We start from the raw sequence: 19,137 nt of genomic DNA, 5'->3' as shown, positions 1-19,137 counted from the left end.
GGGAGCCAATGGCCCTCCGTCCCTCTTGGCCACCGGCTGCACGCACTAACCCAGCCGCCCCCAAACTCAGGCCGTGGTCACAGGGAGGCTGACAGCCTGCAAGGAGGGGGCCTCGGACTCTCGGAAGGAATGGAAGCCCAAGCCCGCCTGTGATGGTGCAGAGCACGGTCCCAAAGGAAAGGCCATGCCAGCGGGGACCCTCTGACCCGAGTTGTGTCTGGGGCCACGGAGGCAGGGAAGGCTCCAGCGGTGTGCCCGGGGCTCCCCACGGAGCCTGCTCATGTGGCTGGACACGGGTGAGCTGTGTGCCACTGTCACAGCCAGGACTTGACTGCACTCAGGTCCAGGGCAGATCGTCACACACACACACACAAAAGGACTCTGGCTGGAATCCAGCACAGGCGGCTCGATGGCCAAGTGGCTCGAACCACAGCAGAGGGTGTGCACGAGGGGACCCCAACACAGAAGAGGAAGCGGGCGTTTCATCCGAGTCAGTCTTCCCAGACTGTTCCAGAGGATACCCCATCCCGTTATATCCTTTATATCCACGTGGGGGAACATCCAGAATCAGTGCCTGGTTGTGAATTAATCTCTCTTTCCTGAGGCCCCCTCGTAACTGGACCTCACACCACCCACTTCAGCTTATTCTGATCCTTTACTGGAGCCAAACTTCAGACCATGGGTGGGATACTTCATACCACCACATGAGCAAGGATTTGGGTCCCTGTCAACTCAATGAGAAAAAAAAAAACCCACATCCTGGAAGTACAAGCAAAGAATCAGCCAAGTTAAGAACCCTAAGAGTCGGATTCTGTGCCGTAACTTTCAATGTCTGTCAAACACAAACAGCGGTCTGCCCTTCCCATCCCGTTAGCCCTTGACAGGATAAAACGGTACTGAACAACTACAGTGTATCAGGGAAAAGTTGATATAAGTCTATTGCTTTTTAAAAATAAATTATAAGTGTATTAGCAAAACTGGCCACTAAAAAAACTATAAGGATTCAATACTACCTAGACTACGTTTGCAAACAGCCGTCTCCCAAAAAAATTCATAAGTTTATTACAGGATCAAAATGAAAATAAAAACACGTGCCCCCATTTTCATGCTATTTGTGCAACCCCTTCTGGCTTAACCTTTCAAGTGCAGTGACTGATGCCCAGCTTCCGGTTTCACACACCTTTTGATTTTCTCATCCTAAGTCTGCACAGCACTCTTCTATGTAAGGCAGCTGTCAGTTACACAAACATCCACTTCCCACACTTTGTTTGAACAGCCCAGGAACAAAACCTAGAAAAGGCAGGAAGGATCCTCCCCCGAGTCTCCAGAAGGAACAAGGCCCTCCCGACGCCTCGATTTTGGCCCAGCAGATTCTGGATCCAGAACTGATTGAGAGAGAATAAATGTCTGTTGTTTTAAGCCAAGCAGTTTGCGGCAATTTGTTCAGGCCGCCCCAGGAGGAACCCCCTCGGCCTCTGTCCTCAGACCAACTCAGAAATCCCTTCGAGGCGGTAAAACTTCAGGTTATTTCACGAGGTTGACTTTCCTTTAGATCTTCAGTAAGACCTAATTCCTCCTGCCGGGGCCCCCTGTCACCCACTGAGCCCCCTCCATGCTAACTCTGGTCACCGCAGCCCAAGGCCCAGAAACACACTGCAGAGGTGACAGGGAACCCATGGGGTGCGGGGAGGTCCCCTGGCCCTGAGGCCACCTCCCGAGACAGAACTGAGCCCGAGGGCCAGACCCTGGATGGGGGCAGCCACGCTGGGGCCCCTGGCGAGCACAAATGAGAAAAGCAAACTGCTGTGTCAGAACGTGTGCAAATGTCCCCGACAGCACGCCCATCACAGAGGCTGTGGTGACCGAGAGTCACAGAGAGAGACTTAGGAAGCACGGGACAGATGGAGGACGGGGCAGAAGGCAGTCCGGCCTGGGCCAGGCACAGGTCTGTTCTGGGGTGTCCATCACATGCACTGGCCCATGTGACCCTCCGCACCGTCCGTGAATGCTGGCCACGGAGGGAGGGCCACGGCCCAGCCCAGCGGCACAGACCAAGGAGCGTGCACCCGCCTACGAGCCGGGCCAGTCCACACTGGCAGCCGGCGGCTCTGAGGTCTCAGAGCTGGGCCACAGGCAACGCACAAGGTTAAGATGACTTGTTTCCCGCATCCTCCTGAGAGGACGCTGGGCGCCTGGCCACTGAGGTGAACCTCGCAAGGCCCGAGAGCCTGAAACACCCCAGGGGAAGAGTTAGGAGAGAAACAGGCATCCAGAGCCGGAATCTCCCCCCTCCTTCCTGCCAAGGAGCACGAGGCACCCAGGACCACCGGGCAAAGCGAAGGCTCACAAACCACATACCATCAGCCCGAAGCCATTCCTTCCAGAAATGGATCGATTATACGCCAAAAGCTTTTCCAACTCAGACATACAGAGAACGCGGCAGCTGCTGCAGACTGATTTCCTTCATACATATTCAGGGTGGAAAAGGAAACCTAACGACATATAATTAAAGTCGTTTAAGCTGCCCGTATACGACACAGTATATGCAGAGTCATTTAAAAGCACAGTAATCATTTGGCAGGCAATATTTTCATTCCATTCTACAGAGTACAGTAATTATTTTTAAACATACACATGAGCAATGAAAAACAACAGGGGTATGGTTTTAAGAAAGTTGTAAACCTAGAATTATTCTTCATACTGGCTAAAGGGCTCATAACACTCTGGTCCTCTTTGCAAAAGAGATATCAAGTCAACAAGAGCTGAAAGAAGCAACAGGGAATCCGTCATGAGTTTGGGGCCGTGGCTGGTGAGGTGGACAGGCGTGCAGCCTCTTGTCCTTTGGAGTCTGCAGCCCTGCAGCCAGAGCGTGGGCACTCCAGGGACTTCGTATCTGCTTCCTCTGGAGAACCGGCCCCTTGCCGGGGTCTGTTTCCCTCCTCGCATCTCCCACTGGGTCCTACAGAGCCCGTGACCTTGGGGCTCAGGCTTGGTAGCCTGGCATCCCTTCCTGTGGGCACCTCTGCTGCACGGGGCCATGACCCCAGTGCAGGTCAACAGGGAACTCCACGGCCTGGAATAACGGCTACTACAGGGAAGGGATGCACTGAGGCCAGCCCTAGCCTTTCTATGAGGGGGTCCCTAGGGGGGTCTCAGGAGAAGGCAGCTCACTTGCATTCAGAGTCACCACCCGGAGAAGAAGTAAGACTGAAGCTGTCTGCTGCCACCCCTACCCCAACCCCCAGGGCACCATGAAATCCTGAGCACAGCGGGAGAGAAGCGGGCAACAGAGAAACATGCAGGGCAGGCGAGGGAACACAGGGGAGAGGGACGGAGGGGAAGAGCCTCCACGCCAGCCAGGCTGAGGCCGTGCGGAGGATGCAAGACCTGAAAGAAAAAGCCGGCCAGCTGGACTTGAAACCAAGAAACAGCATTACCATTGGGGACAAGGGGTAAAGAGGATGTGGGATCTCTCTGCTTATTTCTTACAACAGCATGTGAATCTGTAATGACGTCAAAATACAGTGTAATTTAAAAAACAGTGAGGTACATGACAAAAGCTATATAAAGTGCTGGTAAAAAAAAAAAAAAAAAAAAAGCAAAAAAAAACCTGTTTAATGACTGTCCACAAAAAAAGAAGATCCAGAACACATGAAAGAGGAAATCCCACTTATAAGAGCAGCACAAAAATTAAATATCTGTGAATAAACTTAGTAAGAACTGTTCAACTGTTTAAAATCTACATTGTAAACCTATATTTAAAATCACTCCCGAAAGACACAAAAACAGAAGTGGACCAACACAAAGACTTCCCCTCTTCCTGGTTAGGACATCACAAATTAATAAATTGAATGCAATCCCAATAAAAATGCCAACGAGCTCTCTTTATGGAGCTGGACCTGTTGATGCTGAAGTTCCTTGGGAAAAGCTAACGTGGGAAGAGCAGTAAGAGCCAGGACGGGGAGGGGCTGCAGGCCACACCCGCCACCCAGAGACCCAGCAGCCTCGGGGCCCCTGCCGAGACGCTGTGGTCCCAGCGCAGAAACAGACAGAGCGGCCATGGGCAGAACAAAGGTCTAGAAGCAGATGCAAGTATAAACAGAGATCTAGCGTATGACTAAGAGGCATCTTAAACCACTGCAGCACAGAAGGACTTTTTAATAAGTAGTATCGGGACAACTGGATGGCCACTGGAAAAAGATAAAATTAGATCCATTCCTCACACCACAAACGAGATCTAAACATAAAAATTGAAACTATACACCCACTAGGAGAAAACACGGATAAATTCTTCTATAGGAGTAGGGAAAGGCTTTTTAACTACAACTCAAAATCCAGATACAATGAAAGAAAAGACTGATACATTTGACTACATCAAAAAATTTTAAAGTTTACATGATGTTATGGACTGAATGTTTGTGTTCCCCAAAATTCATACACTTAAGCCCTAATTCCAAAGTGATGGCATCTGGAGGTGGGCCTTTGGGAGGTACTTAGGTTTAGATGAGGTCATGACAGTGGGGCCCCCATGGTGGGATTAGTGCCCTTATAAGAAGAGAAAGAGAGAGCTCCCCCTCTCCCTCCACACACATACACCACTGCAAGGCCACGTGAGCACACAGCGAGAGGGTGGGGTCCACAAACCAGGAAGAGAGGCCTCACCAAGAACCAGATCTGCAGGCACCTTGATCTTGGACCTCCAGCCTCCAGAACTGCGGGAAATACATGTCTGTTGTTTAAGCCACCCAATATGTGGCATTTTGTTACAGCAGCCTGAGCAGACTAAGACACGTGGCCCAAAAAAATCAGGGACGAGGGGAATAAAAAGACAAATGGCAAAACTGGGAGAAAATATCTGCAATATATGTCTCAGATAAAGCGAGAAAATATCCTTAACATACAAAGAGCTCTTAACATTTGATGACAAGGTGCAAGAGTACTACAGAAAAATGGGCAAAAGACGTGAATAGACAACTCACACACATATGAAAACATGTTCAACTTCATTTATATCAGAGAAATGCAAATTCAACTATACTGTGATACCATTTCTTGCCCATCAGATTAGCAGAACTCAAAAGCTTGACAATGCAACTACTGGTGAGCCAGGGGGGAGAAAGGTCCCCCGGTACACTGCCAGTGAGAACAGAACAGCGTGCAACCCCTCTGGAGAAACTGGACAACAGCTAACAACACAATATATACATTTAACCTCCAATCCAGCAAACCCACTTCTAGGAACTCACCCTGAAGGTGCCCCTCCTACAAAACAAAAGTGCACATGCACGAGACCATTCATCTCAGCAACACTTACAGCTGCAAAATACTGGAAACTATCTGAATATCCAAATATAGGTAATCGGGCAAATAAACTGCAGAGCACAATGGAGCAAGTGCAGCTGGAAAAAGGAGCGGGGAGGCGGGACTGCCGGGTGGGACTGCCAGGGTGAGCTGGGCCGGGGAGAAGACGCAACGAGCCGCAAGGCCCACGCACAGGTCTGCTCCCCCCCCCCGCACCGTGTGTAAATGGGAGCTGAGTCAACACCCACACATCTGTGATATTCGCACAAAGCAGCCCAGGAAGGAGGGGCCCCGAGCAACAGAGCTGGCTCCCACCAGGAGACTCTTCTCGGACCACCTTTCGGTAGAACTTTGACTTTCAAAACTGTATTTGTGTTCTTTATATTCAAAAAATAAAACTAACTCAATAAGGACGGGCAGGGGAAATAACTATAAAACTGAAAGCAAAGAGAAACAGAAGGACCCGACTGCATTCAGGTGAACAGCGTGAACACACAGAAGGGGCCGAGCCAAGGGACCCAGGACAACACTGGCTGCTCCCCTGGGTCTCGGCCGCTAACGAACCCTGAACTCTGCCTGATAGGTTTGTTTCTGACAGCTGTCTGGGTGAAGCTACTCTGACGTTACTTTAGGTGCATCCTAGGATTGAGCAAGCGAGTTGCCATGCGGACGGCACTGGGAGCCAGGCTTCTCTGTGGAAGGAGAGGTGCAAACATGGAAGGTGAAGCCTGGGGCGCCCCGCCAGGTGGCTGGGGCTCAGCAGCAGCTCAACTCCTAAGCTGTGTGCATGCACGCAGACACGTGTACATGTGTGTGCGTCTAAGTATGTGTATGCGTGCGTACCTGTGTGTGCGCATATACGTGCATGTGTGTTTCCATATGTAAACTGTCCTAGCTCTGTCCACTGAGCGGGCTTAGAAACAAAGACAATCCCAGTGCCCAGACCTGGATTCTAACACATTCCCCTTTAAAAAGAGCCAGGGCTCATCAAAACCAAGGAAAGTCTGAGAAACCGTCACAGTCCAGAAGAGCCTGAGGAGACATGATGACTAAATGTCACGTGGCCTCCTGGATGGGGTCCTGGAGCAGAAAAGGACATTAGGTAAGGAAGTTCGACTTACCTAAAGTATGGACTTCGGTTAGTAACAATGCATCAGTACTGGTTCATTAGGTGTGACAAATGTACCATCCTAATGACGTTAATAATAGGGGAAACTGGGAATGGGTATATGGGATCTCTCTACACTATCTTCGCTGTTTTTCTGTAAATCTAAAACTTTTCCAAAATAAAAAGGGTTTTAGAAAAAGGAAGAGGTGGGAAACCACAGCTCCCCACATAAATGGCTGATTCCAGAGCTGGCACAGGGAAGAGGCAAGATGAGCCTGAAGCACCTTCTGCCAGAAAGCCAGAAAACGCTCAAAAACCAAAACATGACGGGGGATGTCACAGGGACACAGCCTGAAGGGACTCTGGCTAAGTATGGGACAATTTGAACACCAAAAATAATTAGGGATGGTCATTTTAAAAATAGGGATCCAGAAGTCCATACCAATATGGACTCAATGGCCGAATCAATCGATCAATCCATCCGCGGGGGAGAAGGGAGGGTTCTGGACAGTAGAAAGCTATGTGCGGGAAAGGCTGGGGTTGGAAATCATGCTTCTGAGAGAGGCAGCGATGGATGCCAACCTAGGGGGACACTCAGACAAGGAGCAGGTATCTGCGCGGCTTAAAGAGCCTCCCACGGTCTGCTTATTAGCTGCAAGGAGAAAAACGGTAACTCCACAGTGGAGAGATCACACAACACCCAACCAGACGACCAAAGTTAACAAGGCCAGTGAGGTTCAGATGGACACCATGCACCTGCACCTGTGGGCATGAGACCCTGGGGACACGCCTCACACAGTGTCCAGCAGGGATGCACAACCCGACTCCACCAGGAGGGAACATCAGCAAATCCAAAATAGGGAGCTTCCTCTCTAGGACATTTTTTAAAGGAGGGAGAATATGGCATAAAAAATAAAGTCTTAAAAAGACAAAGAAAGGCCGTGGAGCTGATCCAGGATGAAGGAGACCACAGAGCCATGTGATCCTGCACTGGGTCCTGTACTGAGAGAAACACTGCAAAGGACACGGCTGGACGGATGGGCAGAACCGAAAGGTGGATGGGAGATGGGGGCGTGGAGCTGATGCTAAGTGAACTGAAGTTGACCCCTGCACTGAGTTTACACAGGGGACACCCTCAATCCTGAGGAGGCACGGAGGCATTTAGGGGTCAGGAGCATGATGTCTGCAGTTTACTCTCAAGTGGTTCAGAAAAAGTATGTGTGTGAGTCTACATACATGCACACACGTGCACACACACACACACACACGGGGAGGGAGGGAGGAAACATGAGCTAGCGAGTGCAAATAAAGCAAATGGGGCAAATGTAATCAGTCAGTGAAACTGGACCAAGACTAAACCAGTATTTTTTGTATTTCTGCAACTTGTCTGTAAGTTTTTAAAGAAATAAAATAAAAAGTTTTTGACAGAACAAAATAAAGTCCTACTATGCCTTTAAAAAAAAAATACAGTGTGAAGAAAATGAAAAGGCAAGCCACAGACTGAAAAACTATTCACAATCTATGTATCTGACAAAGAACTTATATCCAAAATATATAAAAGAAACTCCCATCCACGCAATAAAAAAGGCAAACAACCCAAAACAATGGAATGCCCACTTGACAAAGGCAGATTAGGAACGGGCAACAAACACACAAACAAGTACACAGTATCACTGGTCACCAAGGAAATGCAAAGTAAAGCCACAGTCACAACCCCTAAAGTGCCTAAAATTAAAATGACAAGCAAAATCAAATGCTGGTGAGCATGTGGAGAAACTAAGCTCTCAAACAGTGCTGGTGCAACCACTTGGAAAAGCTGGCATTACTTAAAAAGAAAGCACACATCTATCTGTGACCCAGCAACTCTGCTCCACAGTATTTACCAAAGAGAAATGAAAATATACGTCCATAAAAAGACTTGCCCAAGAATGTTTTGGGCAGCTCCATTCATAAAGTAGAAAAGCCCACCAACCGAAAAACGAAGAAACAAATTCATAGGACAGAAAACTCAGCAATAAAAATGAATGAACCGGGACTTCCCTCGTGGCGCAGTCGTTAAGAATCCGCCTGCCAATGAAGGGGACACGGGTTCGAGCCCTGGTCCAGGAAGATCCCACGTGCCACGGAGCAACGAAGCCCGTGCACCACAACTACTGAGCCTGCGCTCTAGAGCCCGCGAGCCACAACTACTGAGCCCACGTACCTCAACTACTGAAGCATGCGTGCCTAGAGCCCGTGCTGCACAACAAGAGAAGCCACTGCAATGAGAAGCCCACACACCACAACAAAGAGTAGCCCCCACTCGCCACAACTAGAGAAAGCCCACACGCAGCAACAAAGACCCAACGCGGCCAAAAATAAATAAATAAATAAATTTTAAAATTTAAAATAAAAAATGAATGAACCACATGAGTGAATGTCCAAACCATTATGCTGGATGGGAGAAATCCAGACACATAAAGCATATTCTACATTATTCCATTTAGATGAAGTTCAAAAATAGGCAAAACCCATCTGTGGTTGCAGTGGGCTGAATAATGGCCCCCAGAGATATCAGGCCCTAATCCACAAAACTCGTAAATATTACTTTGTAAGGTCAAGGGATCTTTTCAGATGGGATTAAGTTGAGGATCTTGGGAAGGAAAGATCATCCTGGACTATCTGACTGGCCCTAAATGCAGTCACGAGTGTCCTTATTAGAGGGAGGCAGAGCGGGGTTTGAGACACACACCGAGGAGCGGGCCGTGCCAACATGGAGTGGCAGAGACGTGAAGATGCAGGCCTGCAAGAGTGGAGGGATGGGGCCACAGCCAAGGACTGCCGGCAGCCCCCGAAGCTGGGAGAGGCAGGAAGCAGCCTCCCCTGCGGCCTCCAGAGGGAGCACAGCCCTGCCCACACCTTGTTTCCAGCCCAGTGATACTGACTCCAGACTTCTGGCCTCCGGAACTATGAGAGAATACATATCCACTGTTTTACCCTATCAAATCTGTGGTAATTTGGTACGCAGTCACAGAAAATTAATGATGTTTCTAAAGATAAAAACCAAGCCAGCAATTGCTGACAGGGGGTGGGAACTGCCTGGGAGGGACAGGAGCGGACTTCTGAAAGAGTAGGGAGGTTCTGCACCTTGGAAGTGGTGGGGGAGACACAGGTGATACTAGTCAGAACTCACAGAAGTAAGCGTAGACCTGTACAGGTCACCAAAGGTAAGCTTTACTTCAAGAACAAAACAATCACGTGAGCCCCTGAAGTGCCTGAGACCAGACCCTTCCTCGACTCGCCAGATCTAAGAGCCAAGAGAGTCGCTTTCTGTTGCTTAAGCTGGACTGAACCAAGTTTCTGTTTCTAGTAACCATAAGAGTCTCAACTCACACGCCTACAGAGACGTGCATTTGCACCAAAGAAGTGGCCCCTGGAAGTCCGGCAGTTATACAGGCTCTTGGTCACCTGCACCCAGAATGACTCCGCCTGCCTCGCTTCCAGGAGCAGGAGGCATTGGCCTTTTTCTGATTCTACAGGATGTAAGATGCACCCCCTCCAACTAAGCACACTGCCTGAGCAGGAAAGCAGAGATTACGGGTGGGGTGCTGCAAGAGAAAAGGAAGGATGCCGCAGAATACGGAAGCTTCTGTGCATCGCATACCAATATCCTGAGCAATCACCAAATTAATAACGGACGGGGGATTCCTCCAGATCATTTCTGAAGCCCTGTGAGGAATCAACTTGAGCAAGGAACCTTCAGCTGGTTCCCAAAGTGAAAACCTGACAAGTGTTAGAAGGTGTTAGAAGGAGGGGACAATTAACAGGAGCACTTTCACCTGTGACAGCCTACTATCACCAGTCTTATCTCCAGAAGAAATAAAAGAGCAACACCAGCTCCACGTTTAACCAGAGACCTGTAAGTCAACAAGGCAGAAGGAACCACAAACAAGCGGGGCAGGGCTGCCATCCCAGCATCTCATTTGGGCCTGGAGTGGAAGCCGTTTCCTCATTCTCTCCAAGGAAACACCACCAATGGGGAAATGAGAGGCAGCTCCGCCCAAGGCAGCGTTACCGGGCTCATATCACTGAATTAAAGGTGAGTTGTTCCACCTTGGGTGAGAAATACCGAATGATGCACTAAGGTCGGAGATGTTAGATGCAGCACACCTTACACTCCTGGGGCAGAACCAAACCACGATGAAGACCCGTAATTTATGAGATTTGGGACTGGGTAGAATTGAGCTAAACCAAAGAAGTGATGGAGACAAAGAGAAACTTACTTCAAAAGGTCAGTCAGGAGAGGCTCCTGCAAAGAAGGCGGAGCAGGAGACACCAGGAATCTCTCCCCACTGGACAACACCTGCTCTGGCAGGACTGTCTGGTGTAATTATTTTGGAACTCGGGAGACTACTGAAGGCTTGCAACCTCCAGGGGAAGAACTGGACAGTAAGTTGTGGTCAACTGGGGGCAAATTCAGCTCTTAGCCCAGCAGCAGCTCCCCACCCCCACCCCAGCCAAGGGGCAGGCAGCTGTGCCCATGTTCCTGGAACAGACTGTGCACAGCTTGTGGGAACCAGGGTGGGAAAAAAGACCCCTTCCTTTAAAGACTGGGTATCCATGCTCTGATTTTTTAACATCTTTATTGGAGTATAATTGGTTTAGTTATGGTGTGTTAGTTTCTGCTGTATAGCAAAGTGAATCAGCTATGTGTATATTTATATCCAATATCCCCTCCCTCTTACATCTCCCTCCCACCCTCCCGAACCCACCCGTCTATGCTCTGATTGCTGCTTCTGATCACAGAAGTACAGGAAAGGGGAATGCACCAGTGTTGTTGCACCTTCCCTCCAGCTGCAGAGGATTTGAAGGCTCAGAGCCTTTTCCACCTTCATTTTTCTTTTTCCTCTTTTGGGAGCCAGACATTAAAGACTCAGACATTCAAAAACAACTGCACATATGTGGAAAATTAGAAAGTGACCATGCATGCCCAGGGAAAGGCACAGGCTCAGAAAAGACCTGAGAAGAACTTAAGTTTATACCTCTGGATGATCCTCAGCACACAGAAAGCCCACAGCAATCAAAAAAAAAAAAAAGGATAATAATAAAAAACAGCAAACCCTGGGGTATGGGCAGATCTGATTTCCAGAGTTGCCACATTATTAGACCCAAATGTCCAGTGTTCAACAACAAAAACAAAAGCACAAGGCATACAAAGAAACAGAAAAGTATGGCCCATTCAAAGGAAAAAATAAATCAACAGAAACTGTCCCTGAAAACGACCTGATGGTAGATATACTAGACAAAGGCCTTAAAACTACTGTCTTAAAGATGCTCAAAGAATTAAAGGAAGATGTGGAGAAAATCACAAAAACTCTGTATGAACAAAATGGAAATATCAATAAGGAGACAGAAAACCTAAAAAGAAATTCTGGAGCTGAAAATTACAATAACCAAAAATGAAAATTTCACTGGAGGGATTCAAAGGCAGATTTGAACATGCAGAAGAAAGAATCAATGAACTTGAAGATAGAACAATGGTAATTACTGAGTCTGAAAAAGAAAAAAAATTGAAAAAAAAGCAGAAAGAACTTAAGGGACCTATGGGACACTATCAACTGGACCAATATACACATCATGGGAGTCCCAGGAGACAAGCGAGAGAAAGGGGCAGAAAGAGTATCTGAAGAAATAATGGCTGAAAACCTCCCAAATTTGATGAAAGACCTGAATATAAACATCCAAGAAGCTCAATGAACCTGAAGAGATCCACACTGAGATAACACTGTAATCAAACTTTCAAAAGTCAAAGACAAAGAGCAAAAATTGAAAGCAAGGAGAGACGCAAACTGTCACACACAAGAGATCCTCAGTAAGATTATCAGCACATTTCTCATCAGAAACTTGAGGCCAGAGACAGTGAGCCAGCATACCAAAGTGCTAAAAGGAAAACAAAACTGTCAACCAAGGATCCTATATCTGGCAAAACTCTCCTTCAAAAGTGAGGGAGAGGGCTTCCCTGGTGGCGCAATGGTTGGGAATCTGCCTGTCAGTGCAGGGGACACAGGTTCGAGCCCTGGTCCGGGAAGATCCCACATGCCGCGGAGCAGCTGGGCCCGTGAGCCACAGCTACTGAGCCTGTGCGTCTGGAGCCTGTGCTCCGCAACAAGAGAGGCCGTGATAGTGAGAGGCCCGCGCATCACGATGAAGAGTGGCCCCCGCTTGCCGCAGCTAGAGAAAGCCCTCACACAGAAACGAAGACCCAACACAGCCAAAAATAAATAATAAATAAATTTTTTTTTAAAAGTGAGGGAGAAATTAAGACATACTTAGATAAACAAAAGCTGAAGGAGTTCATTATCACTAGACCCGCTTGCAAGAAATGCTCAAGGGAGTCCTGCAGCGTGAAATGGAAGGACACTAGACAGTAACTCAAAGCCACATGGGAAAAAAAAGATCTCAATGAAGGTAAATACATGGACAATCACAAAAGCTAATATTATTGAAACAATGGCTTGTTACTGCTCTTTTTGTTGTCTACACGATTTAGAACACTGACACATATAAAGGACAAAAACAAATTATTAGTGTAGAAGCTACTACAACTTTGGTTTGTAACTCCGTATCTCGTTTTCCACATAATTTAAGAGAATAACACATTGAAAAACATTATTATTTTATGTCTTGGGCACACAGTGTATAAAGATGTAATACTGTGGCGTCAACAACCCAAAGGGTGGGAGATGGTGCTACAAATGAACAGAGTTTTTGTATGTTATTGAAATTAAGGTGGTACAAATTCAAATTAGTGTTATAACTTCTGGATGCTAAATGTAGTCCCCATAACCACAAAGAACTGAGCTATAGAGTATACACAAAAGGAAATGAGAAAGGACTTTAAACATTTCACTTCAAAGAAAATCAACCGAATGCAAAAGAAAACAGTAATGCAGGGACCAAAAAAAAAACCCAAAAAACTGTAAACCACATAGAAATAAATAATACAATGACAGAAGTAAGTCCTTCCTTATCATAAATTACTTTAAATGTAAATGGATTAAGCTCTCCAATCAAAAGACAGAGACTGGCAGAATGGATAAAAACACGTGATCCAACTATACACTGTCTATAAGAGACCCACCTGAGAACCAAAGACACATACAGGCTGGAAGTGAAATGAATATCAACAGAGTAAAAAGGGAAACAACAGAATGGGAGAAAATATTTGCAAATCGTATATCTGATAAAGGATTGATATGCAAAATATACAGAAAACTCCACAACCCAATAAAAAACTGGCAAAAAACCTAGACATTTCTCCAGATAAGACACACAAATGGCCAACAAGCATATGAAAAGATGGTCAACATCACTAATCGTTAGGTAAATGCAAATCAAAAGTACAATGAGATACTGTTTCACACCCATTAGGATGGGTCCTATCCAAAAATAGAAAGCAGTGAGCACTGGCAAGGACGTGGACTGTTGGTGGGAATGTAAAATGGTGTAGCCACTGTAGACAACAGAATGGTGCCTCCTCAAAAGTTAAAAATAGAATTACCATATGATCCAGTAATTCCACTTTTGGGTATATACACAAAAAGTATTGAAGGCAGGTCTCAAAGAGATACTTATACACCCATGGTCACAGTAGCATTGTTCTCAATAGCTAAAACATGGAAGCAACCCAAGTGTGGTCTATCCATGCAATGGAATATTACTCAGCCTTAAGAAGGAAGGAAATTCTACGATATGCTACAACATGGATGAACCTTGAAGACTTATACAAGTGAAATAAGTCAGTCACAAAAGGACAAATACTGTATGATTCTACTTACATGTGGTACTTAGAATAGTCAAAATCATAAAGACAGAAAGTAGAATCATGGTTCCCAAGGGCTAGCAGGAGGGGAGAATGGGAAGTTTGTTTAATGGGCACAGAGCTTCAGTTTTACAAGATGAAAAGAGTTATGGGGATGGATGGTGGTGATGGTTGTACAACAATGTGAATGTACTTAATGCCACTGACTGTACACTTTAAAATGGTTAAGATGGTAAATTTTATATGTATTTTCCTACAAGAAAAAAAGGCATTTAAAAAAAAAATAAGTCAGAAAACCACTGAATTGGACACTTTAAAAATCATATTAGGTTATGTGAATTTCTCAATGAAAAAATACTTTTTTAAAAAAGACAAATTAAAAAAAAAACAATTTTTAAAAATTGAGTTGTTATCTTTCTTAAAACCATAAGGGAAACCCAACACTCAGGACAAAATAGAAGACTCTGCACCAATTCCCTCTTCTTTAGCAACCTCCACCTAAGCAGACAGTCGGAAACTCAGCAGGTCCTGCCCGCTCTGGGGGGACTCGGATGGTGACAGCCTCAAGCTGCAGCACAGCGAGATGTATGGCTGCAATGTGTGTACAGCTGCAAGGTGACTCAATCAGGACACGGACTTCGCTCCAGGGCCCAAGGCAGGGTTATTTTGAAAGCTCTCCAGAGAACCCTCAAGACATCTGTATTTCCAAGTTCTAGAAAGTTTAAATTTATGTAATTTTCAGAGTAAATCCAGGCATGATACCTCTGTTAAGTACTCAAATCTCTGTTATATGAATTTGTTTTGTTCAAAGAATACTAGCAAATATATAAATAAATTAGAGTTTTACCTCCCAGAGATGCGGGAGAGGGTTATTTGCTATGTTACTCCCCAGAAAAGAGCTCGTTTGACCCCTGGCAGCCCCGTGGCGATCTGCACTTATTCTGACATAAAAACGCAGCAAAGGACACTGGGTATAGTTATTTTTACAGCTACCTTCTTTCCACGTCACTCTTATGTTCTAGGCAGTCTGCTTTATCAGCTTTATTCAAACAGTGAACATTTCTGGAGGCCACACTTGCAAAGCTCACGGCATTTCCAAACGGGCCATCTGCTGTGGGTGCACTGTCCCCATGGACTCAAGTTTCTAGAAGGTACGTTGTCTGGATCAAAAGAACAGTTAACCCGAAGACAAATCACAAAGGCTTTAGTCGTTCTGGCCAAGAGATTACAAACAAGGGGTGTGTCTTCTCAAAACTTTTTTCTAGTTTGTGTCTAATGACTACCAAAATATTCAGGACCAAAAAAATCCTCTGAGACTGAGGTGACTGGGTATAAACTGGAGGCACTATTAGCCCAGGTGGCCTCTCGCTGATCTAGATAAACATTTGAAAGTGAACAGTCTCACAAAGGTCTATTTCTGATTAAGGAAAATACTTAAAACATACACCCAGGCAGGCTGGGTGCCTGATGATACCGAGAACTTTGTTTTAGTTTTTGAGGTGTGACGATGGTATTGCAGGGAAGTTTTACCCCCATCTTTTGGAAAGATCTACTGCACTGTCCACAGAGGAAATGACACGGGGTCTAGGATTTGCTCTAAAATAATCTGGGAGGAAAGGGGACAGAAAAGAAAGGCAGAGACAAGGCTGGCCATGAGCTGATAACTTCTGAGACTGGCGATGGGTACATTCATTGGGTTTATCGTACACTTCTATCTTTATATTTGAAATTCTCTATAATTAAAAAGGTCTTAAAGAAAAGAATGTACATGCCGAAATGTTTACAATAATCAAAACAGATGCAATTATGACTGGAATTTGCTTCAAAATGAACCAAAGTGGGTTGTGCAAGAGGGTATGGACAAAACAAGACTGTCCACAAAGTGGATAACTGCTGAAGCTCCTTGGGGCTTATTTTACTATCCGGTCTGCTTTTGTTTACACTTGGAATGTCCATCATATAGAGCGTTTTAAAAGGAAAGAAAAGGGAGAAAGGAATTTGCAAGCTGAATGCACCCGAAGACACGCTCCATAACGTGCTGCAAAGGGAAGCAGGAGCATGCCAGCTGCGACCCGTCCCTCCAAGACTGAGCCCTGACCTTGCAGGAGGCCCTATGGGCCGCGTCCCCTCCTGGGACACTCCTGGGGGAAGGAGCGACAGCCCACGTCGACAGCATCAGGCTTGTTTTCTCCTGTACATCTAAGTCTGGTTGTGGTGGGAACGCCTGATTCGTCTTTCACCCCCGGAATGCTACCCATCCTCACTGTTCCTTGCAGCAAGTAATTTGTGCGGAAAATCAGTTCAGACACAGGAACATTTCCTCCCCAGATTACACTGAAGAAAGTACACTTGATGACAGTAAAACAGAATCCAATATTCCATGTTAAGATAAACCTCCACATCAAAAAGAACTGATGAGCTATTTCAAGCCACATTCCAAGAGCTCCACAAGCACAGCGCGTGACGTATCCACCTGCCAGCGGGTAAGCATTTCAGTGAACAGTTAAAAAATAACAGTCAAGTGTCGGGTAAGACATAAAGGTTTCAGGGCACAGGCTTTATAATCACAAGCGAATTGTAATTAACGTTCTCGAGGGGACACAATCTAAATGTAAATGAGTGGAGAGCCAGGCCCGGTGCTCCTCAGGGGCTCCCTCTGTACCGACCCCCTGCCCACGCCCAGTGGCAGCACCAGGGATGTTGCATCTGAGCCGGCGAACTTCCCCCCAGGATGGGGAAGCCCCAGAAGCCCCTCCCTCCTGGTAAAGCTCCACCCCAGGCCCGGAGTGCCTGCACCGGGCAGACAAGCATATCTGCATACAGTTGCATTTTAGCTGAAATTTCTGGTAACAAAGAAAGAAAAGCAGAGCTGGGAACATGAGCTTTGTGAGAACAACGGGGATCATTCGTTCGGCTATACTCAGAATACCTACCTCTGGGTCTGTTCACCTGATTAGGACTCTGAATTACACGACGAGGTACGGACATCAGAGAGGTCAGTTCACTGCTACCAGAGGAGATCAGGAACTAACACAGCAGCTGTGCCAACACCCCATTCTCCTTCCAAAGGCCCCCCACGACCGCTCTCAGCCCCCTGTTCTCCCCTCAGCCGCACGGTGATGCAGGCAGACTGACCACCACAGAAGGTGTCTTGTTGGCCTTTTTTTATTTTTAATTTACTTGTTAAATAGATATTTGCTTTTTCAAACAAAAATCTGAATCTTAAGAATAGCATGACTTGGGTTTTCCAAAAAATCTGCATCAATGATGTAAATGATGTCTCTTTGTTACATTTCTTCCAACTGAATCCTATAAATTCTTACTCTTGGTTCTGATGTGGGCACATACAAAGTCCGCTCTAAGAAAACATTCATTTCTTGTGCAGATTTAAGCTTTACTACACTTAGTATCATTTGAAAAATGCATTAAAATGGTCTCATTTTTTCAAAATAATTATTGATTCAATAATTATGAATTAATGATATTATGATGCATGAGGCCTGTTGAACTGTTTATACCGTCTGCCAGCAGAATGTATGTACTATTACCATAAAGATGGGAAATGATTAGAACAAAGCTATCACTTGGAACAAGTGTTTTCTAGACTCATATTCCACGCTTGTTATCCGTATTGTTAATAATAATTAAACTGCTTTTAACGGAAGAAAAATTAATGGTGACTATGCTTATTCTGCGTGCGTGGAGCCCGTCGCCAGGCGGCACGCGAAACAAGCTGATGGTTCTTACGTTGCCGTCCGCTCCAGAAGGGCTGTTAAACACGTACTCCAGCTGAAAGACGATGGTGAACGCGGGGTGACAGACCATCTCAGGGAGCTGGACGCGGCTTCTCAAGACCAGAGTGTGGTTTCCAGATCTGGGCCAAGAACACACAGAGGGGGCGTGTCAGGCGGTACTCCTGCTGCCCGGCACCCCAGCCCACCGTCAGCTCGGGCGCCGTGGCACCGGGCGCTGCTGCTACAGTCTGGTACAGTGAGTCCCCCAAGCAATGGCACTGAGCTCTTCTGGGTGTTTGGCCATCAAGGTAATTTCCCAAACCAGAGCCTTTCTTAGGTGCCGCAATCAACACTTTCCCAAACTGCCAGCACCGGTATCAGGAGGATGGAAGGTCTCCAGGGAGGTGCCCCCTCCAAGGCCGGCTTCCGTCCAGCTTCACATATGGAACCCCTAGGCTCTGATTGTGACTTGAGAAGCACAGGACTGAACAGAGTGGCAGAACTTACTGCCCTCTGGTTCTGTGTCACGCGAGAAAGGGATCACAGGGCGCATCTGGAGGAATTCATGCCAGGGCTCCATAGCTGGAAGCATCTGTAACGCTAACTCCAAAACCCGTCGTGGCACAAAAACCAGGATCTTTCCAACCTCACAACACTGAGGTCTGCTCCTGATGGGGACGACTAAGCAAGAGGAATCAAAGGCACCGGGGAAGAACCCAGGTGGATGAGCGCACACCTCACGTGTAAGAACAACTGCCTTTCGCTCTGATCCCTGGTCAGGTGCCCACCCGCACTTCCTAACTCCACGCGGGCCGTGACCTGGGACCCCAGGGGAAATACCTGGCCTTCGAAGAGGCGCCAACTTTCCGGCTGAAGCTGGCAGAGTGCGTCAAGGTCACCTCCAGCTCAGGCACCAGCACCACCACCTGTGGCCTCTGCACGAAGCCCAGCCCATTGTGCACGCCCACGCACAGGCGCCGCTCCAAGATCTCCAGGGCACCGCTGTCCAGCGGGCTGCCCGCCTGGGAAAAGCACACATGGCACAGAATAAGGTCAGTGCGGAGGGGGGAGGGAGCTCGCCAGAAAAGCTCCCAGCAGAGAGCCCCAGCAGAGAGAAGAAACTAGAACAGAGGTTTCAGACATTACAGACCAGATGGAGCTTAGTGAAGCACCATCCAATCAGAGCAGACTGG

At 46.9% G+C, this 19,137-nt stretch overlaps 1 protein-coding gene across 10 annotated transcripts in view; it reads right to left on the bottom strand.

Moving 5' to 3' along the window:
- Nucleotides 1–19,137, bottom strand: part of NPHP4 (nephrocystin 4) — a 140,143-nt gene that overhangs the window by 70,613 nt on the left and 50,393 nt on the right. For all 10 annotated transcript variants that reach the window (XR_014265690.1, XR_014265691.1, XR_014265692.1 and 7 more), the window contains 2 exons: nucleotides 18,785–18,966; nucleotides 17,958–18,084 (listed from right to left, as the gene is read on the bottom strand). Coding sequence is in view for 1 of the 10 variants with exons in the window: in XM_082469383.1 (XP_082325509.1) it covers nucleotides 17,958–18,084; nucleotides 18,785–18,966 (309 nt within the window). In the remaining 9 variants the exon portion in view is untranslated. The remainder of the gene's footprint in view (nucleotides 1–17,957; nucleotides 18,085–18,784; nucleotides 18,967–19,137) is intronic.

The sequence above is a fragment of the Balaenoptera physalus genome (assembly GCF_965194825.1).
Source record: "Balaenoptera physalus genome assembly, chromosome: 1".
NCBI classification, from domain to species: domain Eukaryota; kingdom Metazoa; phylum Chordata; class Mammalia; order Artiodactyla; family Balaenopteridae; genus Balaenoptera; species Balaenoptera physalus.
This window is presented reverse-complemented; position numbering and strand designations above follow the sequence as displayed.